Source organism: Peromyscus californicus, unplaced genomic scaffold (assembly GCF_007827085.1).
Source record: "Peromyscus californicus insignis strain IS unplaced genomic scaffold, ASM782708v3 Scaffold_8__1_contigs__length_139910024, whole genome shotgun sequence".
In the NCBI taxonomy this organism is placed as follows: domain Eukaryota; kingdom Metazoa; phylum Chordata; class Mammalia; order Rodentia; family Cricetidae; genus Peromyscus; species Peromyscus californicus.
The window spans coordinates 116,805,749-116,828,796 of NW_026294606.1; the positions used below are offsets into that span (position 1 = coordinate 116,805,749).

General features: G+C 54.3%; 2 protein-coding genes across 7 annotated transcripts in view; one reads left to right on the forward strand and one right to left on the reverse strand.

Moving 5' to 3' along the window:
- Positions 1–1,177, forward strand: part of Psme3ip1 (proteasome activator subunit 3 interacting protein 1) — a 31,232-nt gene extending 30,055 nt beyond the window's left edge. For all 6 annotated transcript variants that reach the window (XM_052727384.1, XM_052727386.1, XM_052727385.1 and 3 more), the window contains one exon: positions 294–1,177. In XM_052727384.1, the coding sequence (XP_052583344.1) occupies positions 294–511 (218 nt within the window). In that variant the 3' untranslated portion in view covers positions 512–1,177. The remainder of the gene's footprint in view (positions 1–293) is intronic.
- A 5,299-nt stretch (positions 1,178–6,476) lies between these two features.
- Cpne2 (copine 2) overlaps positions 6,477–23,048 on the reverse strand; it is a 39,856-nt gene continuing 23,284 nt past the window's right edge. The window contains exons 8-16 of the mRNA XM_052727379.1: positions 22,733–22,831; positions 22,281–22,367; positions 21,072–21,131; positions 20,064–20,197; positions 18,531–18,585; positions 15,595–15,646; positions 14,306–14,439; positions 8,181–8,417; positions 6,477–7,020 (exon numbers count right to left, since the gene is read on the reverse strand). Of these exons, the coding sequence (XP_052583339.1) occupies positions 6,913–7,020; positions 8,181–8,417; positions 14,306–14,439; positions 15,595–15,646; positions 18,531–18,585; positions 20,064–20,197; positions 21,072–21,131; positions 22,281–22,367; positions 22,733–22,831 (966 nt within the window). The 3' untranslated portion in view covers positions 6,477–6,912. The remainder of the gene's footprint in view (positions 7,021–8,180; positions 8,418–14,305; positions 14,440–15,594; positions 15,647–18,530; positions 18,586–20,063; positions 20,198–21,071; positions 21,132–22,280; positions 22,368–22,732; positions 22,832–23,048) is intronic.

Sequence of the window (23,048 nt, forward strand, 5' to 3'; positions counted from 1 at the left end):
CACTTGCTGTAAAACCCTGACTTGTGAAGACAGGGAATCAAACTGATAGGTGACATCCTCAGATGTGGGGGGGCAAGAGAGTGTGGGCAGACTCCAAGTCCCAGCTCTGTTTTTCTCCTCTCTGTTGGTTCCTCACCTGTAACACAAAGACGTCCAGAGCCTCCTGTGACTGCATAGGTTGTTTTGCAGCACCAGAGCTTTCTGTCGAGAGCCCTGGCATGGTGTCCAGGGCCTGGGTTGACCCTTCAGCTTTAGGAAGCGTGAGGACTGACTGCCCGTCCTCCCTTTTGCAGAGGCTCCATCCCGCGTGTCTCTTGGAAGCCCGTCTCTGAGCGGACCCTCCATCCACTGCCCATCTGCTGCTGTCTGCATCGGCATCCTCCCTGGCTTGGGGGCCTACTCCGGGAGCAGTGACTCCGAGTCCAGCTCAGACAGCGAAGGCACCATCAATGCCACAGGCAAGATCGTCTCCTCCATCTTCCGAACCAACACCTTCCTCGAAGCACCCTAGCTCCTGACGTGACCACGGGGGGGGCATCTCCTCAGAGAGTTAGATGCCTGTTCTGCCTCGACATCACCTCCCTCAAAAAAACGTCTTCGCCTGCTTCCTGTGCACATGGGACATTTTAACCTAACCCAGAAATGTGCCGCAGTCCACTTGTGGCTCAAACTCTGCTTGATTTCTCTTCATACTCCAGTGCAGATGGCCAAACCTGTCCCGCTGATAGGAGGGGTTGGGGTTCAGGCAAGTCTCAGAAATGCCACTGACGGTGCAAGGACCGGCACCAGCTGTCTGGCAGGGCTTCACTGTACCTTGTTGCTTTCTCGTTTCTCTCCTTTCCTGGTGGCACAGGAAGCAAAGGCAGACATTCTCTCGATACTGTTGTAGGTGAGGGGGCTGCTTGCTTCTCCTGTGTTGTGTGTGGGCATAGAGGAGGGCTGACTAGCGGATGACAAAGCTCTGCCCTAGAACTAACCCTTCCTGGATGCTGTATGACTAAGATTGCCAGCCACAGCCCTTGAGGTGATGCTCTTCCATGTTCTCCCCTCCATCCAGCCTGAGGAGGGAGGAAGGAGCTGGTAATGATGACATGTCCATCTTCTGCCCACCTTCTCTCCCTGGAAAATTGTTTTGATTTTGTTTTTGAAATAAAAAAATTTAGTTTAAAATTCTAAACATTACAGATGCAAACTTACTGAATCATAGCCAGAAACTATAACTGCTGGTGGCTGTGTTAAAGAGATGACTAATGCCTAGCAGTTTCTGGAATCCTCGACTGCAAACTAGTGGGCCGTGCCTGGTACGGCTGTGCTCTACTCCACGAGGCCCTGCTGTTTGCACATACGGAGTCGTAGCTTTTGACTGTGAGGTATTTCCAGCCTAAGGTGCTGCTGCCTCAGTACTTTTCCTCTACACCCCTTTGTCCCTGCCCCTCTACCCACCCCCCACTGTCCCCAGGCTTCCCAAACCACAGCTCTGGGCCATGAGCAGCAGGTCTTGCCTGTTTCTGTCTCATGGAGGAGGGAGGGAGCAGGGGTGCAGGACTCAGGTTGGGAGATAGCTATATCTGACGGTCTGTGTGCGCCTGCTTCAGAATGAGCCTGAGTTTTCACTTCCTGGTTCCAGTATCCATTCTGTTTTCCTTCCTATGGGTGTGAGACGAGTGAGACACACACCGAATGTGTTGGCACTGACATACTGGCAGGCAGAGGAAGCTCCCAGTTTTAACGTGGGCAGAGAGGGCCCTGGATCTCATCCAGCCCTTCCTTTCCCTCCCAGTGTATTGCCACTGGTGCCCACCAGCAGATGGTGGTTTTCCTTCACCCGCTGTGGAGGCCTGTGAGCACTGCCGTCCTTTGCAGAGCCCCCCAGTGCCAGTGCAGATCTTCCCTGACTGTCAGTCTCACGAGACTGGGTAAGACGGCAGCACGTGCTGCCCCTTGTGTCATCGTTCCTGTGACTGCTGTCATGCCTGCAGCGCGTCCCGCACCCACAGCAGCCCTGAGCCATTGCAGGAGGCACACCAAGACATCAGGCATCGGTTTCATGTGGCTTGACTTTTCAGAGGCCACCCATGGACCTCATGGTCTCTGTTGATGTTGACAGAAGGTGACGGGGGTGTGAGGGTTAGAACTGTCCCCTATCTTCAGTTTTTCAACCTGTCAGAGCACGCCCTCACTCAGTACCACGTCATGCTCCTAGCTCTCCCGTCCTTTGTAGCTGACCGACCGCGCTGAACAGACTCGGGTTTTCGGGTTTCCGTTTCTTTTTGATGGAGTCTGCTGTGTAGGCCAAGCTGGCTACACACTTACTTCAGCTTCCGGAGGAGTACTGGGATCACTGATGAGTGAGTGCCACTATGCCCAACTTTGGACTGCTCTCTGCTTTTGGTGTCTCAGGAAAGCTGGAGTCACACCGGTGGCCTTTCTACCATAGTTTGTTGTGCCTAACGGTATAGAGGCCTGTAACTGAAACACCAGTTCTGTGGCAAAGCAGGCCAACCAACAAGGGAAGCAGCCAGGGCAGACCTCCGTTCCCCCCCACAGAAGACAGAATGAGCAGACGTGGAAGGCAACCCCACTCTAACCTTTAGACGCAGCCAGCCTTCCCTCTGTGCTGAACATGTACATGCTTTTCTTATTCCCGAAACAAGAGAGTAACCACTTCTAGAACATCACATTGCTGTAGGCGTCCTAAGGTGATGTAAATCAAGTAAGTAAGCTAGGAATGACTGAAAGTATGCAGGAAGACATGAGCGGGTTCTGTGCAGACAGACCATGTTACAGTCAGGACTTGAGTCTGCGGGTGGTGCCCTCTGGGGAGGGTCTGGGGACCGGTCCCACCCGATGTTCTGCTGCCTGAGTAACTGGGATTTTACAGTCAGGACTTGAGTCTGCGGGTGGTGCCCTCTGGGGAGGGTCTGGGGACCGGTCCCACCAGATGTTCTGCTGCCTGAGTAACTGGGATTTTACAGTCAGGTAAGAAAGTACAAAAGCTGGTTGGGGCTGGTTTCTCTAAGCCTGCACCTTATTATCTCAGAATTCTTACGGTTCTGAGACCACTTGGATAGAGCCAGCAACCGAACACTGTGTTTGGTTGCTGGCTCTATCTGGGAGGCAAGGGACTGACTGTCCGACTTGTAGCCGTACGGCAGTCACTTCCTGACGTTGGTCTACCTGAGGCCTATTGCCCACTTGGATGCAGAGGAAAGAGACTTGAAAATTGAGTCACTGTTTTCCCTCTATAAAAAGCAAGCGGCTGATGTGACTGGACCTAGCCAGGTAGCTGACTACCTGCCTGTACAGCTTCCAGAGGTCCCAGGACCCAGTAGAAAGCTCATTCCTCAGACTGAGCGGGCGAGACACCCCCGCCCCCAGGAGACCCTCTACTCAGTCAAGTACCTTATCAGAGACGACTCTAGTCCTTATCACTTTCTGCTTTTGCTTCCCAGCTCCTGAATTCTTCCCTTTCGGCCTCTTCCTTTTCACCTAAGGGAAAAGCTTGGTTTGCCTGGACCAGGCCTGCTGTTCGGCTTCTTGAGAGCAGCCTCTTCCCACCCTCTGCAGATAAGCCCTAGTGACCAGCACACGGGCAGACAAGGGCCTTCACCTGCCCCGTTCCTGTCCCCTAGGAAAAAGGAGTGGCATCAGTTTCCTCCCTTGCCAGGGTAGGGTGTCCAGAGTCTGTCAGCATGCAGCACACAGGTTTGAGTGGCGCTGGTATCCCCCTGTTGTAGCTAGAACAGTAACATGTTGGGAGGGTCAGAGCTGGTTGCCAGCTTCACCAGCTTCTGCGTTAGCTCCAGTTAGCTAAATGTTAATTGCTTAGGCACACCGGGTTCCTTAGCTAGAATGTCCTTGCTGTGGGTGTGTGACTCAGCTGTCATCTTAGGCCCCTTTAGGAAAACAAGTCGGGCTCAGTGGCAGTGCACGGCACAGCTATTTGGTTGGACTTGGGTGGCTTCCTGGCATCCTGGCATGCCCAGCCTACTTATACATGCCTGAATGGAATGCAACTGGTGCTCGATGCTGGGCTGGAGTCTTGTCAATGCTTTTGTAGTCACAGGATGCACAGTCACACCTGAAGGACTGTTGTGGGCTGGCGTTGTTCCCGTACCTGCTGGAGGAATGGTTTCAGAGGGAGTTGGAACAGCATTAACAGGCATCCCTGGCCCCAGCTGTAGAGGAGACAGAAAGGCCTCCTGGGAGACAGACTAGTCTTCTGCTTCTGTGACACCACTGAAGCCTGCTAGACTCGTGTTTTCCATTCTGAAAAAGCCCTCTGAAGCCAGCCCTTCTATACATTCTGTAGAGGAACCCCAAACTCCCAGAGGCCCTGTGACTTGCCTGGGTTGCCCTGCTACATGACAGAACCAGGATTTTTATTTATGCGTATAACAGCTGGCTTTTTGTTATCTACCTGGGAGCTATAGCCACTAGACTCCCCAGTTGGCCGAGCCAGGAGTGAATGAGCAGTTAGTAGCTGGGTGTGGTGGCACACATCTTTAGCCCTAGCTCCCAGGAGACAGAAGCAGGATGATCTTTGTGAGTTCAAGGCTACCCTGGTCTACATAGTTCTGGGATAGCCTGAGCTACATAGTGAGACCCTGTCTCAAACGAGCATCTGGTGGCCGCAGAAGTTTGCTCCTCCCACCATATACGCCATGGCTCCTGAGATGGGGACCTGCCTAGTGCTGCCCAATTCCAGAAGCTAGGAAGGACTAGCCTGGGGGGGAAGGCAGAGATACCTGGCTCACATGCGGTGGAGTAGTGTGAGGTCATTAGCAGCTTGAGTGGGAAAGCCCCCTGCAGAGCTAAGGGGATGCTGGGTATAGTAGGACATGCATGCACAAGGGTCAGCCACACTTCACCCACATTCTGCCTGTCTAGTAGGTGTGGGGTGTTTCTGTTTCTGCAGGGTCAGGGTCGGGCTGTGGAAGGTTCATGAATAGTGCTGGTACGGGGAGCTAGAAACGTGGTGCTCAATAGAAACATCCACTGTTAGAGTCACATGTCAGCCTGTCAAAAGGCCTAGAACTCGGCAAGAAGACAGGTGTTACGTGGAATTAAGGAAGGAACGGGGAGGAGGGCTGGGGCAATCTTGTATAATATTAGAGGGACCAGCCTTAATATTATACATCCCAGGGGCTCAGGAGAGAGAACTACTAAGGGCGAGGACTATTTTCAGGAAATAGTATCTCAGCACACCGAGCTCTATAGTCCACTTGCTTTAATTCCTCTGGCATAACATCCGCATATACGCAGCTTCAGTTCTGTCGCGTGCCTAGCTCCTTTCTTGCCTGATTTCTCTCTGTTTATCTACTGTTCCCTCTTAAGTTCTATCTTAATTCTCTCGTCTTAATTCTGCCTCATCTAGGTTCTTTTCACCTTGTTCTTACCCAGCTAGGGCTTTCCCATCTGACTCTTCCTCATCTTCCATCTCGTTTTTCTAGTACTCTCTTCTAGCCCATCAACCTAGTTCTTCCCCATCTCAGTTTGTTCCTCGCAAGTTCTTACATATCTAGTTCTTCCATTCTCTTTTCTCTTCTCCGTCCTGTGCCCTGGAAGTCCTAGTATATAAAGGGAGGGTCCGAGCTAAATTGTGTAAAGCTATTAACGTCCACCTCTCCTAAGCGGTGTCTCCTTGTGGAATTTACCGTAAGTCGGGAGACTTGCATGTGGGCTGTTACCATTGTTAGTCCTTGGAAGTTGGGCGCCCACCTGGGTGGTGTTTCCTGTAGTCCTTGAAAGTGGCTAAGGGAGATATCTGATTCCAGAGAAAGCCTTTCCTGAGGCTGTTCTCCAAATACCTGGAATGTGTATGTCCAGAGAGTGATCAGTTCACACTGTTAGTCCTTCTTAGGGGGAAGTCAATTGAAAAAACTATGAAAGCACACATGATTTTCATAACAGAATACAGCTGATATATAACAAGCCAAGTAACACCAAAAACTCCTTGGGATTTGGCTTCCTCTGGAGGAATTCCCTGATCCTTCCAGGTAGTGACTTTGCCATAACCAGCTGAGTTCTTACGATATATTCCTGCGGCCCGCAGCAGGGCAAGACTCGTGAAGAAGAGGGGTGTGTGCTAAGAGGAGCATGGGTAGAAACAGCAGGGACAGATGGAACCTTGGTGAGGGTCCTGAAGCCGAAGACCTTGCCTAGGACCTCCAGAGCTGGAAGTGGGTGGCAGCGCTGCTGTCTAGCTGCAGTGAGAAGTAGACAGTGTGGGCCAAGAGTTAGAAGAGCTGAAGAGTCGGCTGGGCCCAGGTGTCGCTTCATGTCTGTACAGTATGTGAGGGTGCCGTGTCCTGTGCCACTTTCACAGGCATCAATCACCACAGCTGACAGGGAATGCATGTCCCCAAGTAGAAGTGATCACGCTGACTCTTCAAGAGTGGGGGTGGAGTAAGAGTCTATTCGTTTCCATTTCCAGACTGACCCACTGACCCACACTATGGAAGGAGCCGACAGGCAACAACTGATACTCCTTTATTACCCTGAGTATAACAAGTAGAACACAGTCACAGTATAAACCAGAGGAGGCCACCATACAAAGTATGCACTGGGGGCACGTTCCTTCTTGCAGCTAGTTACTTAGGAAAAGCCAGTTATGATTGTAAAAATTTTATTCTCCTTAATAACAATAATTCCACTAAAATTATACAAAGTACATTCAATACTTAGAGTGGCAGGGGGCGGGGAGAGGAAGCCGGTTTGCCCTGGAAGCATCATCAGTCGACTCTGACAAAGGAAGCCCAGCTGGGCTAGGGGAAGTTGGAGGCGGAGGTCCGGTTGTAAAAAATAAAAATGTGGACTGGTAAAAAAGGCCACCCACGAGGAAGCAGGGTGAACGTGCACGTTCCTGGGGGTGCTGGGGGCTCAGCTGGCATGCTGCTGCTGGGCACGGGCTCAGGCAGGCTCGGAGTTGGTGGGGGGCAGGTTTTTATGCTTGAAATACTGTACTACTTGCTGGGGCAGCTCCGCCAGCACCGCTTTGGCCAGAGTCTCTTTTGCTGCCTGTGGGGTCCAGGTGGGGAGAAAACGGAAAGAGGAGGAGGAGGATTAATGAGCTGACGTTGGGAGATTCACTATCCCAGAGCTGTAAGAGCAGGGGCCGTGGAGGACTTCAGGGCTGAGGGTCAGGCCCATCCGAAATGAGTGGCCCTTACCCCAGCCCAAACCCTAGCCCACCACTAGCAGTGACTCCCTTGATGGTGAAGTGCTCTTCCCTCGCAGGCTGGAGGTGTTTGGGGGAAGACCTTAGAGGCTGGATTCGGGGGAAGAAATGGCTGTTTAGCCCACTCAGCTGGAAACCTTTCCTGACCAACAAGTCGGCTATGAGAAGCAGCAGTCAGTGGTCACTACTGAGCAGCCAGGCACAGCACAGTGTCAAGTCACTGTCTCAAAGAGCAACAGATGACCGATGCCCCACATTTGTCCTAGGAAGCTAGAGAAAGGCACACAATCATCCTAGGCAGATATGTGGTGACCACAGGGCCACCACTTGCTGAGCCTGGTTCCTGGGGTTTAAGTCCTGGCATCCCCACGGGCTTTAGCTGAGGGAAACTGAGGCTCAGTCAGGCCACAGCTTACCTAAGACCCTGCGATGCATTACTGATCCCATAAGCGTTAGTTAGAACCTAGGCTGGCCATGCGTGGCGCCGCCCAAAGACTGGGATCCATCCAAAAGACAGAGCATCTCCAGACCCTTCTGCCAACCCTGGCCTCCTCACGGGTCATCTGAATAAAGCCAGAGCTTTATTCCAGGAAGAGGCTGGCTACCACCACTACCACCTAACCAGGGAGGGGCTTCTCGGCTTCCGTCTTCCCATCTGCAGAGTAAGAGTTGAGGAAAGCACAGAAGGCCCAGCTCTGGGCCTTGGCTCCCTCAGCCTGCCGCAGTGTTCTGCCCATCAGGACGGTTCTTACCCAGGACACTGCCAAGAGTCATAATCTGGATTAGGTCCCACTCCTGGGTTCCTTTGGTTTGTGGAAATAGTGTTCACAATGTCACAATGGCCTTGACCTGGGCAAGGGTGACAGCACCTGACTCATCATGGGCCCTCAGAACCCAACAGAGTATGGGGGAAGAATCTTGAGATACCCAGATGCCCGTCATGGACTGAGCTCTGGGGCAGACCCTGCAGCCGCCCCTCCCAGCCTGGGCCCGCGCTCACATTGCGGAACTCTCGGAAGGGCACAAACTGCACGATGTCGCGGGCCGCCTCCTCGCCGGTGTGTGAGCGCAGTCTACGGTTGTCCCCATCCAGAAACTCCATGGCTGCGAAGTCGGCGTTGCCCACACCCACAATGATAATGGACATGGGCAGCTTGGAGGCCTGCACCACAGCATGCCGGGTCTCCTCCATGTCGCTGATGACCCCGTCAGTGATGATGAGGAGGATGAAGTACTGCTGCAAGGAAGAGTCAGCCAGGCAATGAGTGAGAGTGAGGCCCTGACACCCCTCCCCTCTGAATGCCCAAGGCCTGAAGGAGGCAAAGGGCCCACACAGTGGGCCACTCCCTGCTCGGGGCCCTGGACTTGAGGCTGGGTCCGCCAGTTGCTCTGCAGTACGGCTCTGGGCCACTAAGACTCAACCTGCTGTCCTTGGGTTTCATCATCTCCAAGCTGAGAATTACTGCTCAGAGCTGTGTCGGCTGCCCGACAGGCCTGGGCTTGCGCAGGAACCCATTCTAGCCTGCCGTCCCTGGGGCTGGCCTACCTCCTCGGTCTTCGTGGGCAGGAATACTTGTAACCTGTTAGCTCAATACTTGGCACCGACGGAGACACCGGCAGGGGCCAAGCACAGGTTATTTGGGCCATCACTTCTGGCGTGTGGATCAGGGACATGTCTAGGTCAGAGTGTCAGAATTGGGGCAAGAGGAGTAGGGGTACAGTGGTCACCTGTTCTTACACACAGGGCCCAGGAGGCAGCCCTGGTGCAGACTGGTGTCTTAGGCCTCTGGCTTTCACGGACCCTCTTCATCAACAGAAGGTAGGAAGCTCGGGGCTTTGGGCAGCATGGGCTCCAGCTAGACCCTAACACCACTGTACCGTTTGCTCTGTGTCTCCCCGTTACCCTCTATTTATGACAAGTGGCACTAAACTGTCATAGAGCGAGGTGTGTTTTTTACAGATGATTTCAGTTAGAATATAGTGAATAGTGGACATGGGTAATCGGAGGATAAAATACACACAGGGCCGGGCGGTGGTGGCGCACACCTTTAATCCCAGCACTCGGGAGGCAGAGCCAGGCGGATCTCTGTGAGTTCGAGGCCAGCCTGGTCTCCAAAGCGAGTACCAGGAAAGGCGCAAAGCTACACAGAGAAACCCTGTCTCGAAAAACCAAAAAAAAAAAAAAAAATACACACAGGATGACTTGGTATGGAGAGGACAGATGACATTCTGGAAACTCACAGGACAATCCAACAAATGGGCCTTGGACTCACAGTTGGCTGGTACCTTACTTTCACCTCAGTGCTGTCCTGGCCATCTTGGAGCCCTGTTCGGAGTAATTCAGGGTTCTGCCCTACCCATGAGATAAACAGATAAGCCATGTCCTGATTCACTGTTGGGGGCTCATGTCCTCTAATCTGACTCCTGATTGCCAGAAGAGAAAGCTGTGAAGCTAACAGAAAGCTTGGGGAGGGCAGAGGTGACCCAGGTGGGCATGAAGCCACCTTCTCACCTAGCAAAGCCTTGCAACTTGCAGATGATACAAACCTGCTTCTTCTATCCCAAAGCACAAACTACAGGTCAGGGTGTGGTGGGCTGGTGCAGACACCGGCCCCACCCTCCTCACCCCAGCTCCAATGCTGTGCCTTTAAGAGACCAATCCCCTGGCTGGAGATAGTTGTTGCCATGGAGATTGTAGCCTGAACTCAGCAGTAGAGAGCTGCTGCCAGCCCCTAGCCCTGGTTTTATCAGTCCATCTAGACCCTTTCCCTGCCACTGCCAATTGCTGTTTCAGGGTCCCTTCCCTAGCTGGCTTTTTATCCACATTAACCTCACCTACCAGGCAGTTCAGGGCAATATTCTTGGGATACTTGAGCTGGCAGAAAGGAGGGCAGGAAGAGGCCTGACAGGGAGGAAAGAAAGGTCTAATTGGCTGCTCAGTCAAAGGTAGCACTTGTCTTCAAGCCCCGCCCAGCTCAGACACGTGGCCCCACCTCTCCGTGGTCCTCTTGCTCTCTGCTGTCTGCCTCCCCAAGGATCTGAGTGCAGAAAGGCAGAGAGCCTGGGTTCCTGCAGGACTGTGGGTACGGCACAAAGGGCAAGAGGTTCCTGAAAACATAGGCCCTTTAGCAGACAACCTGACTGAGTCTGGCTTAGAGACCGCCAGAAGGCTCAGAGGGGTTACATGGCTTGTTAAGGTTCCATAACGGGTAACTGACAGGTTCTAGGTTCATGCCCAAATCTGCCTGACTTCAAAGTCGGGGCTATTTCCACTGTATTGGTAGCTGGGCACGGTAAGCCTGCCAGGGAAAAGCCCTTTTGTCACCCATTAATCTGGGATTGGAGTTTATGAATGACTGGGACAGTGGCCTAGGGCAGAGTCCATAAACCCTCACTCTTAGGTGCCTCAGCCAGCCTGGACAAAGCCAGGGTCATCATAAACTGGAGCTTCAAAGCCACCACTCCAGAGGTCCCCAGAGCAAATCCAAAGGGCTGCAGAGGGAGAAAATGGTGTAGGAGGGGTGGAAAGGGACTCTGAAGTCCTGGTGTCCCTACTGTGCTGGTCCCTTCTGATACCCTACCTAGCCACAGCTTGTAAGTTGTTGAGTGTCGAATCCTCTGTCCCAATCCAATGTGCCCTCTGCTTCCACTGCCAGCAATGATTCCACAGGAGGTCCCTATACACACTCCTTCCCTACACCCAAGGTGCCCTGACAACCCAGCATATATTGCAGGTCAGGGGCCTGGAGCCCATTCAAGGCCTCAGAAACAGCCACATCATCAAATAGAGTCCCCGAACCAACTCCCAGCACATCCAAAACGTAGAACATCTCTTGCTGATTCCAGGCATGCCTCGGGGTGCTAGGATTGTGCATAACTGCTTCTCCTAATGCACTGATGAATGGATTCATCATAACTGGCCTAACCACAACAGTTCCAGGAAGAGTCTGGGGAGGCTGATAGTTTCTGAAAAATTGGCTGCCAAAGGCCCTGGGATGGGAGTTAGAGCCATTTCTAGGGGGTGCTGGCTGCTGCTTATACTCCAACACTGGATGCCTAGGCCACCAACCAGGAATGGGCCACAAAAAAACAAGGCCTTACTGACCAAAGCAGAGACCACTTTCAGACCACTCAAACCTGCTCATCACCCTCCAGTGACTCCCCATTGCCCTCAGGAGGAAACCACACAGAGTGCTTGATGGCTTCCAAGGTCCTGTGGGACATGGCCAGCCTTCTCAACCTTACCTACCCTGTCATAGTCTCCTTACCCACTTACCCATGCCTTCTATCTGCTATACCCACACCCCACGCCTTTGACATGCTGTTCCCCATGCTGGGCCATTATATGCATGCATTCACCCATGCACGTGCGTGTGTACACACACACACACACACACACACACACACACACACACACACACACACACCGCGCGCGCGCGCGCATACTCCTATGAAGCTAATTCTTAAGAATCTCTTGAGTCTAAGCTTGGACACCCCCTTCTAAGCATCAGCCTTGCCTGGGGTCTGCTGTCAGTTAGGTAGCGCCTGTGTGGTCCTGTACTGCAACCATGCCAGGCTCAGTCATTGTACTGCATTGTTGCTGTGGCCCGCAGCTAACTCCCACTAGCCTATAAGCTGGACCTCACTTGTCCAGGTATCCTTGAGGTCGCACAGAAGTGCTCAGAGAGGAACAAATAAATGGGAGAGTGAGGCCTGCTAGAGACCCCACCACCTGCCCTCCATTTCCTGCGCGTGGGTGTGCTGCGTGTGCCAGTGTGAGCGGACAACATGAGGGAGGGTGGAGTCACGTCAGATTCCCCAGCACCAAAACATGGCTAAGCAGAAGCACCAGCTGATCCACCAATTACTTCCATTTGCTGTGGGCCTCACTGTGCACAGCATTACCAAATGCTAAGCTGAGTGGTGCCCTCGGACGTTCCTGAGACCAACACACGGTGTGTGCCAGGCTCTAGGCTGAACAAGGCACACGCACGCTCGGAAAGTGCTCAGGGAGAAAACCAAAGTCCAGAGAGCTGAAACTGCCTGTCCTAGTGCTACAACCAGGAAGCTGGGGAGGTGGGGCTTGAACTAGGGTCTTTCCCCTTGATGTTGAGCCACCCCACAGCCCTACTCACCTCCTTTGGTGGAGAGGGTAGAGGCAAGTGGTAGAAAAGTCTCTATCTACTCCTGGGCCTCAAGAGCGGAGGGACAGTAGATACCCCAGGCCCTCCTCTCTCTCGGCTAGAGATGCTTAGGTATCAACTGAAGTCAGAAGGCCTTAGGGGTAACAACTTACCCCAGGAAGCCAAGGGTGGCTTGGAGTAGCAAGTAAGATCAAAACCGGCCTGATTCCAGAGGGGTCAGAGCAGGTGTCTGAGCACAGGTCTCAAATCCTTTTGCTCAGAGCAAAGGGGAGGTATTCACTGGTGAACCGGGGGAGGGGGGTGGACAAGAACCCAGCAGACCTGGAGTCCCTCAGTCATGAAGCCGCTTGTCTCCAGCCCCACCTCCTGCCCAGCTGACGCTTGGCTGGCAGCAGGTACAGCAGGAGTCAGAGCCCTGGCACACTGCTGGAATGTGCTCCTGTTCCCTGCCCAGATGGCTTTGCCTGAAGAAGAAAGCAGGCCTGCTTTCATACCTTTGTAAGACTCATGCAGCCATCAGCCTTGTTGGCACCCTCACAAGAGGGTGGTGAAGCTGAAGGCTGCCCCTTACTCTGCCCTATCCAGGCTCCTGTATCTCAGAACCCCCCATTCTGGTCACCCCATCTTACATCACCACAGGGGTCAGCACGTCCACTGCATCAGAGGAGACGGGCGGGCGTCAGTTCTCAGCTGCCGCAGTTGGGGGGCTAAACTGAGAGACTCGTCCAGCACAGCACAGATCACTAGCCCCTTCCTGGCTGCCCCTACCTCAGGGCATTGTGGGCACTATCCCCGCCTCCCTGAGATGTGGCTCAGGCCTTGGAGTCGGGTACCACGGGATTATCAAATGCTAACCTCCTCAGGCAGTCTGACATGTTCCCCAGTGACACAAACAGGACACTGGTCTGCCTAGGCGCACAGAAAGAAGGGTGGAGCACATGACTGGGATGGGCTTCATCCCCAGAGCCGGGTCTGCCTCCAAGACGCTTCGGACAGACCCGGTCCTTCCCAGAGCTAACCCTATGTCCTCTTCTCAGCGCCTTACCCTCCCTTTCTCTCTGCTGCTACTTCAGGAAAGCCAGCTTCTGCTTCCTCCATGACCGGGTACCTCCTTCCTCCGACCGGTCCCACAGTGGCCCCCTTATGCAGTGTGTAGAGCCCTCCCCCTGGGACAGGCTAGTGGCCTGGCCTCACTGACCTAATCCCATCTATCTACGGAGCGCTGTGTCCCTGTCACCCACCAGGCACTGTGCCAGGTTTAGGGTCTACAGTGAAGTGAGCGCAGAGAGCCCTGCCTGGCTCACGTGACTGAATCTGGAACCATCAGGTGCAGAACCTGTGGCCAAGAGGCTGCTAAGCTGCAACAGAGGCAAGAACGGCTCGGGACGGAGCAGGAGCCCAAGGAGATGGCCTTGCAGGGCCAGTGAGTCACCATGCTGTGAGGGAAAAAGTCCCCGCGGAAGCCCTGGCACGTGGCCAGGGAAGGTGATGAGATGACCAGGGCTGCAGATGCCCGGGCTGGTCACCTGCCACGCCACAGACACTTACCCCACACTGCAATCTTGCTACCGAGCTGCAGACCAGGGCTAGACAGTCTGTAGCCTTCCCTGTATGGCTTTGGACCAAAGGGCCCAGCCTCTAAGCCACAGGGATCAGGTAGTAGCAGCCCCTCCCTAGGAGACTTCCAGGGTGACAAGTGTCACTTGCAATGCTCTAATGGCACTGCTTTCCCGAGTAGGGCTCTAGGAAGCAAGGCCCATCATCAAACGAGGCTTGTTCAGCCTCAGAACCAGATGGACGGCAGCCCAGAGAGAGCCTGCATCTCGCCTGGACAGGGAACCAGGGGATATCTTCCTCTCTAGCCCCTTACTGGCAGGGAGATAAGAGCACACATCCCAATCTGATCTCCCTCCTGGTGGGCAGGGTGCCAGCCACTGCTTAGCCTCATTCCCGCATGCACAGGCCCTTGCCACCTACTTACCGTTGCCGTCTGCTGCTGTGTGGCCTGCGCTGCAAACCGGGCCACGTGGTTGACAATAGGGGAGAAGTTTGTGGGGCCATAGAAGCGGATGTGGGGCAGGCAGGCTGAGTACGCCTGGGCGATGCCATCCACGCCTGCAGAAGACGATCTGGATCAGCCCAGTGTCTCTGGGCTCCTGGCCTTATCCTGCTGCTGACAAGGCACCTACTTCGTGCTCCCCCAGAATGTCCCTGCCATTGCCAGTACGGCCTTGAAACAGAGTGCTCAAGGGCAGGGCTAAGGTGGTGGTGTAGAGCCTGGTTGTGAATCAGATAGGCCTGAGTTTTGGCCTGGGGTGAGCTGTTGACGTTTTCTGAGGCTCTGCTTGTGGGTGAATGACCAAGAAGGGGCCTGACAAGTAGGTGACATGGGGAACTATCTGGAGATCCATTCTGGACATTCCTTGGCAGCTGCTCTGGTGGGGGCAGGACTTGAACAGCTCCTTACATCCCAGGTGCTCTCCAAGTGGCTGCCATCATGACCAGCCAACACTCCACAATGCTATGTTCCTGGCCAGAAGGCCTCTGGCTAGGGTTGACATGGACCAACCTAAATTAGACATATCTTTGAGGACCTGAGTCCAGGGAGCACCAGACCTCAGTTATGGCCAAGGGATGCCTCTATTCCCAAATCATAGCTACAGCCCTGCCGTGACATGAGGTACCTCCTTCTCTGTGGAGGTCATCCTGTTCCAGCCTCAGGACCCCCCAAAGGGAGTGGATGACCTTCTCATTCCCTCCAGCATCCTCTCTCCTCTCAGTTTCTGAACTGTCATGAGGTACATGTGGGGAAGGGGTGGATCTGAACTTCCACGGCCTCCTGTCCCCTGCCGCCAGGCCACTGTCCATCTTTGGCCATCACGGCTCTTCCATCAAGGGAGAGGGACAGGCAGGAAGTGAGCACAGGTGTGTGATGACGACTTCCTGGACTACACACTGTTCTGCTGCCTGTCTCCCCAATTCTCCTCTATATCCCCATTCACCCGGGGAAATGAGCTAAGCGGGCATCACACCTCCCGGCGGCCGGAAAGGGGGGAAAGGCCCGGAGAGGTGCAGTGACTTCTTCAGGGCTTCACAGCCAGGAACAGGGGACAGGAACAGGGGGGCAGTCATCCCTGAACTCAGGACTGTATGACTCCACACTCCACATCTCTCTCACCTGCCCTTCTGAGTGAGCGTGACAGGGATGAGGCGGGAAGGACAGAAACCGGAACCCTGTCCCCTCCCTCTGCAGGCAGGACCCACACTCACCTGAGCAGAAAGGGTTGGTGGGGTTGAAGTTGATGGCGAACTCATGGGACACCTAGAAAGCAGACGACAGGCTGAGAGGCAGCATCCTGCCCACACCGAGGCCAGCCCCTCTGAGGCTTTACTCCCTTACCCTGCCATTTTTAGGTTATTGATCCCACACCTGCCTCCCTCACTGCCTAATAGGGAAACTGAGACCTTAGATGCCAGTCCACTGTGCTTTAGCAGGGGGGTGTCCAGGCTGCTGTGTACCTCCCTTGGCAAGCAAAAGGCCTCCTGAATGGGACAGAGATGGCCCCAGGGGCAGTGGGGCCCTGGAACACTAGGAATTCCCCTGTCCTCTTTCCACTTGTTTGGGCCTTGAAGGCGTTCCCAGTCTCAGCAGCAGGCAGGGAGCAGGACAGAAGTCTACCTCACACCTCGTACAACTGGGATCGGCTGACCACCGCTCACTGCTAAACTAGGCATCAGAAGACTAGGGCTGAGTGGGTCACACGCAAGCTGTGCAGCAACCCAAGGCCTGTTCCTGCATCCCTGTCACAAGTCCCGGCTCCCAGTCCGGGGCTGGAGGGTGGCCTTGGCGGTAAAGAGCACATACATGTTGCTCTTGTAGAAGACCTGAGTCCAGTTCCCAGCACCTACATTGGGTGGCTCACAACTGCCTGTAACTCCAGCTGGAGATGAGTGAATGCCTCTGGCCTCTGCCAGCACCTACAGTCACATGTGCATACCTTCCTCTGACGCGCGCGCGTGCGCACACACACACACACACACACACACACAATTAAAAAAAAGTGAATCTGGGCTGGAGAGATGGCTCAGAGGTTAAGAGCACTGGCTGTTCTTCCAAAGGTCCTGAGTTCAATTCCCAGCAACCACATGGTGGCTGAAAAAACCATTTGTAATGCGATCTGGTTCCCTCTTTGGGCCTGTAGGGATTCATGCAGGCAGAACACTGTACACATAATAAATAAAAAAATCTTAAATAAATAAATAAATAAATAAATAAAGGTGTGCTCCACCATTGCCTGGCTCTGGCAAAAAACAAAACAAAACAAAACAAAACAAAAAAAAGTAAATCTTTAAAAAAAAAAAAGCTGGCCTCTCAAGCGCTAGTCAAGCCACGCCTGCTCCAGCACCTGCTGAGCCGCGAGGCTGGGTCCCAGAGCCACCCTGTCACAAACAAAGACCTCACACCCACTGAGTGCCAGGTTCTAGCACAGCAGGGGAGAACCAAGCGCCTCCACCCAGAGAGCACAGGTAAATCACGGGGTGCTGTGAGGACAGGGCCAGGGCAGAGAGCCAACCCCCATGGGAGTGTGGGCAACACAGGCCAGGGTTCCCAGGGAGCAGGGGCACCGGGCTGGGACATGGTAAGGCGGAGACATGGTGGAAGCAGGGAGTCCGTGGGGAGGAGTCAAAGGTGAAGGGCACATGGAAAGGCCCTGAGGTGGAAAGGGAGAGAGGAAGGCAGGTTCACAGGACAGGGGTAAGGTGGCAGGATAAGGACCGGGAGGGCCAGGCCTGCTATACTCTGGCAGCGCAGGAGACAGGGCAGAGCATCTGTGCTCTCCTGGCCTCTCACAGTGCGTGGTTTAGCACCACTGGGGTGCTTAGCCTGGCCAAGCCCCAGCACCCCAGCATTACCCTGTGACATTTCCAAGGCTTTTGCTCAAGAAAACATCTCATTCAGCTGAGTTCTTTGGAAGCTGGCTGTTGTCCTAGCAACCAGCTCTTGCTGGGCCTGGCCACTGGCTCCCCCTGCCCCCACCGTGGCGTCTATGCTTGCCCAGAAACCCAGCCTGGGTCCCACAGAGTCCCGCCTCATGCTGTGCAGGGCCAGGATGTCCACTGTTCCTATGTCAGACCCAGAGCCACTCAGAGGCTCCGGGTGAGCCCTGAGGTGAGCTGAGAGGATGGGAGGCCATACTCGTTCTAGAAGTGTGAAGCACAGCAGGGCAGACTAGACGGGGAACTGGCTGAGCTGGGCATGATGTCCCCACAGGCTCCTCCTCTAGGAAGCAACAGATTTGGACATGATCCCAGAGTTCATCTGCCCACCTGGATCCCAGGCCCCTGCGGTGAAGGTAACCCTAGGCAAGCCACATTAGAGCCCTGAGCCTTGGCTGCTCCATCTGTAACATGGGATAGTGTTCTATGGCTATGGCTGCAGATGCTCTCCAGCTCTGTGGTCTGTGTTCTCAGGGACTTTCCAAGCTGAGCCACCCAGAGTTTCCTCCTGCCATATGTGAGCTCCTTACCTGCCCTCCACCAAGGCCACCCCAAGGGCATCTAGGGTCTCTTTCTCCTCCTCTATCTCCTTCCCAGCATCTGAGACCTGCCTGCCCCGGCCCCCCTCCCTCCCCGATACTTCATCTCTATGGTCCACCCCATGTCCACCCAGGCCTCCCACTATTTCCATCCACTGGAGTCAGGGAGGCTGAGGGTCCCTCTCCCTGCCCTGTGGCTCAGGCCACTAGGTACTCTATAGTGTACCTATCGGCCTGTGTCACCTCTGCAGCTGTGATAAGGTGAGACAAAGCTGGCAGTCAGATAGAGTTGCATGCAAAGCACTCCGAGAGCCAACGAACACTGCTTCTTGACCTTTTGCCTTTCCTGACTTCCATGCTGTGACTGCTCCCTGATCTGCACTCCTGCCCCCCTAGCTCAGTCCTGCTTCCCTGGCCAGCTCCGTGTGCCTTGCCTCTCCATCTCACCCAGAGTGGATCCTGGCCCGGAAGCAGGTGTCTACCCCTTTGCCCTGAGTTCCAGACCATCCTCTGCTGGTCTCTTGGCCTCACTCACAGAGGAACAGGACGAAGACACAAGTGCAGTCTTGGCTGAGTGCACAGTAGACAGAAGCCCGGAGCCCTCCACCCCGATGTGGCCCCAGCCCCAATCCCATCTCAACCAAAGGAGGTAGGGTCCGTTTCACTCACCTTCCAGTCTGGCGGTAACTGGGCCCCAAACCCCAGAGCAGGAAACATCTTATCACTGACCAGACAGAGAGAACATGTGAGACATCTGGGGAGCCCTCCCCACCCCGCCCCCTACCACACTCTTCCCTCCTGGTCCACAGCCTTGTGTACTTTCAGGGACAGAGAGCAGACATTCACCCCTCTAGAGTTATTCCTCCCTAAGCCCATGTCTGGGGGGCAGTTGAACATGGCTTGACACATTTGTACCCACCGCAGACATTGTCTTAGCTTTGACCAGTGGGCCTGCAAGCGCCCTGTCAGTTCTTCTCATTAAGGCAAGGTCACAGTGGAAGAGATTTCCTGTTTATAGTTGGGGGGAAACGCCCCTAAAATGATCTCCAGGACCTGCCTTCATCAGTCCCAGAACCTAGTTTTCCCTTCTTCTTCCTGTCCCTGAGAGCCCCCCCACCCCCCACCCTGGCTTCTCACAGTTCCTCGGATATATAGGACACTTTACCTCAGCTTCAGCCCCTATGCTCCATTTGAAATAGCCCTCCCCAAATCTGTTTTCCTTAGCAAACTCCTACATCCTCCAAGGCCCAACCAAAACGGCTCCTTCTGTCTACGGGGCACTGAGGGGCCCCTGAGACCGGCATAACGCCTCTCTTTGGTGCTCCCATGACGTCTGCCTCACATGTAAACAGGTGTCTCTGAATCCTAAGATTTCTACTGATGAGAGCTTCCTAAAGGCAAGGACAATGTCTTATTTGTTAACTCATTCAAATTTCTATCAGACACTCTGGCTGCTGTGGAGAACATGAACTGCCAAAGTCCAGGACAGAGCAGGAAGACCAGTTAAAGGAGGTGGGCAAGAGGCAGAGGCCCCAACCGGGTGTCTGAGCTCACTGGGGTTTCGTTGAGCCTGAGTGCCAAGGAAGGGCCTGGGTGACCCTGGATAGCAGGGTCTTCTGCCTGACCATGAAGTCTTCCTTGCTCTGCACGACCTGTGTGTCTTAAAGGTGGAAGCACAGCCACCTTTCAGGCCTGATCCCCGGAAACAGGGCCATCCAGGCCCTAGTCCTCGGCTGTGTACATTTAGACACATTCTTTAAAAAAGATAAAAACTAGGGTCTCACTATGGCTGGCCTAAAACTCACGCTGTAGACTAGGTGGACCTAAACTAACATACACCTGCCTGCCTCTGCCTCCCGAGTGCTGAGTGTGGTCGGGCACTTACTAAGTCCCACCCAGGCCTGTTCCCTAACTGTGAAAACAGAGACTGAGCTTCGTCTTCTGTCCTAACTCATTTTCCTACTGGATGATTGGTACATCATGTATAGAAAGATTCCAGTTTGAACCGGGCTTGGTAGGTAGGCATATAGGAATCGATTGGCAATGTCTGCCGTGGGGACCAGAAGGGACGATAACTGTGTGTATGCCACTTGATCACCATAACTAGGCTTGCAGATCCCTGGGTCCCTTCTAGCTCTGACAAGCTGAGCTTCCCAGTCTGAAGGGACACCGGCTGACCTTCAGAGTCATCTCCAAGTATACCTGTCATAGTCCTGAATGATCTGTCCCACTGCCCAGATGGCTGACAAGTATTCGTTGGTGCCCATGGGATTGATATAGTGCAGAGAAGAAGGGTCGAGGGGATTCCCGTTGGAGGCTGTGAAGTCTATTCCAACCTGCAGAAGGAGGAAAAATGCCAAGCAGCGTGGCCACCCACTCCAGATGCCCAGCACAGCCTCAGGGACTAGGAGGGCTTAGTGGACACAGGAAGTCTACTCTAGTCAAGATTACGGCTGGAACCTGCAAACCATTTGATCGTGTTACTCTTCTGCTCCAATACCACCCGCGGCAGGAATGGCTTGCAGCCCTCTAGGGTGAGGAGCGGGAATCAGGCTCTGAGGCCATGTGGAGTTTACAGTACCGCCACAGGCAAAGGGGCTTTTCATCTTGTAAACAAGTGACAGACAGACCGTCCAGTACTCACTAAGTGGCAGGGGCTATGTAATGAGCTGAGGAAGGAGGAGAAAGAGAACGGAGTTCAGGGCACTTCTAGTCTAGGGGAGGGGCAGATGCAGATGAGTGGAAAATTCCTAAGATGCCTGCAGACAAGACAAAGAATGCCAGATGGGCCCAAGGACAGGAAGCACCAGGGGAGGGTCTCGGAGAAGGAGGCAGAGGAAATGTGCAAAGCCCTCAGGTGGGCAGAGAACAGCCAGGAACAGAGGTGTGGCTCAAGTGAACGGGACAGAAGGCAGGAGCAACCGGGCAGGGGAACCCTCCTGGCCAGTGGGAGGAACTGACCTTCCTTCTCTGTAGACGGGGCTGGGGAGGGGGAGGGGGAGGGCCTGTGTAACCTGCTCTGCCCCCAGCCAAGCATGACTCAGTCTGCCCACCAGGACAAACTCCCTATGCCCTCTCCTCTGAGGCCAGTTGCATCCCTTGCCCCAAGGAAGTCCTTGCTAAAGTCTATCACAAGTCCCTGCTGCTGTGGCAGAGGCCTGAGCCCTGAGGGAAGCCGGTGGATAGGCTGGTGGTGCGGAGGGGCCTTACGGTGAACATGAGCTGGCAGCCTCCCAGGATGTAGTCCAGGAATGAGTAGTTTCGGTGTATCTGGAAGAATGGGTGAGTCAGTGGGTCCTGTTTGGCTATGAATGTCCCTGCAGGAGTTGGTGCTCACGCCCTGGAGCCCCAGGAGGAGGCCAGAGGCAGCAGCTGGGCCTGATCTTATCACAACAGACTCCAAAGCTCTCCAGCAAAGGCCATAAGTGGATGAGGACCCCAGAGCACAAGTTCCACTCTAGGCAGGGACCAGCTTCTCAGAGCCAGTCACACCTGCCAATCAATCGTCCAACAGAGAAAGTCTCCCTTCACCACTCACTGGGTGCCGGGCAGCCACCTCCCAGAGCCCTGGCTGCCTCCCTTGCTAACACCCACAAAGTGCAGACGCCCGTCCAAGGTCTCCTGAGAGACACCATGTCTGCCATCTGCTGTTAAAGCCTTTGCCTCCTCTCAGCAAAGCACGTTGGCCTTTCCCGGTCAGTGGCATCAGGGATCTCTCCAAGGGAAATGTAATCAGCAAAGTTTTAAAGGGGAATCCCTCTCCCACACCTGTCATGCCTGCGCTTGGAAAGATGACACGTTAGAGGCCAGCCTGGACGGCACAGGCAGACCATCCTAAAATTGGGCTGCAATGGAAGAAACAGCCAGGCGAGTGCCGAAGTGTGTTGAGTGCAGGTATTTCCGAAATGGATCCAGAATCGAGCTTGGCATTTACAGAGCACTGTCTGTAGCACTGCCACTGAAGGCCCCTGTGACCCTGTGACAATCTGGCCTCTAGACTAGGGTGGGGAGGCCTCAGCAGGCAGTAAGGCCATGCTCTCCTGCCCCTCAGACTGAGCCAGGGGCACTGTCCACTCATGCCACCTCCTGATTGTCCTGTCTGCCAACATGGCTTGGCCACAGTGCTCTGAGCCTTGGTGGCCTCATTTCTACCAGGGAAACCACAGCTGCCTGGGTCCTCACTGACGCCAGAAGCCAGGGTACTCAGTCCCACAGCCTCTGCCCCAATGCCTCCAGGGTGGGCAGAAATGATTCCCTGTAGTCCTCCAGGTAGAAAAGTCACCTGGGAAATCAGCTCATACCCTCCTTGACTGCAGAGGAAGGGAATAGGAGACTAAGCCGGAGCATGCTCTACCTTTTTGACACAGCCATTCTACAGACAAGGAGACTAAGGCCTCTCTCTGTGCACCCTCTGCTCACCTTGCATGACCTCAGGATAATGATGCCTGAGTTCTTGTAGCTCTTCTTCTTCCTCTGCTTCTTGGGGTTGATGCACTCCATCTCCAGCTGGCCCCATGGGAAAGAAGGGAAGCTCAGCTGGGATATCTCAAGACCCCATCCTCCCAGGGCCCCAGAATCCCCTCTACAATCTGGACCCAGGAGCAGATGCCTCCCCAGAGAGGTTCCCTGGGTGGCCTCCTCCAGACCACTCTCCGGGTGCCCAGGCTTTGGGGGTTGCTCTCACTTCATCCATACCCTGAACCTTTACCCCATAGACAGAGGGAGAAACTGAGGCTCAGGGAGACTGTCTCACTCAAGGTCATATAGGCAGAAGAGGTGTGGTTGGACATCTGTCTGCTTGGGTCAAAGTCCTGGATTTCTTTGCAGTCAGTGCTGAGACCTGGGGATCACAGCACATATGCCCATCTTACCGGAACACCATCCCGAGCCTCATTCATCTGCAGCACAGAGGTCTGGAACTCGCCGATGAAGTCATGGCCTCCGTTACTGTCGTAGTCATAGCACATAACCTGGGACAGGTTCAGCATGGTCACCCCAGAGCTGTCCCCACGAGGTGCTCTCAGCCTGTTCACACCTGAGCAAACTTCATGTCTATTGTGTGGGCATTCCCTCCCATGGTCTGGTCTGTCTAGCCTTGGGGCTCCTGAGCTGCCTCCTGCAGGAAGCTTTCCATGATTACCCAAGGGTGGAGCCTGTGCTGCTTACTCTACCTACCTGGCATCTGCT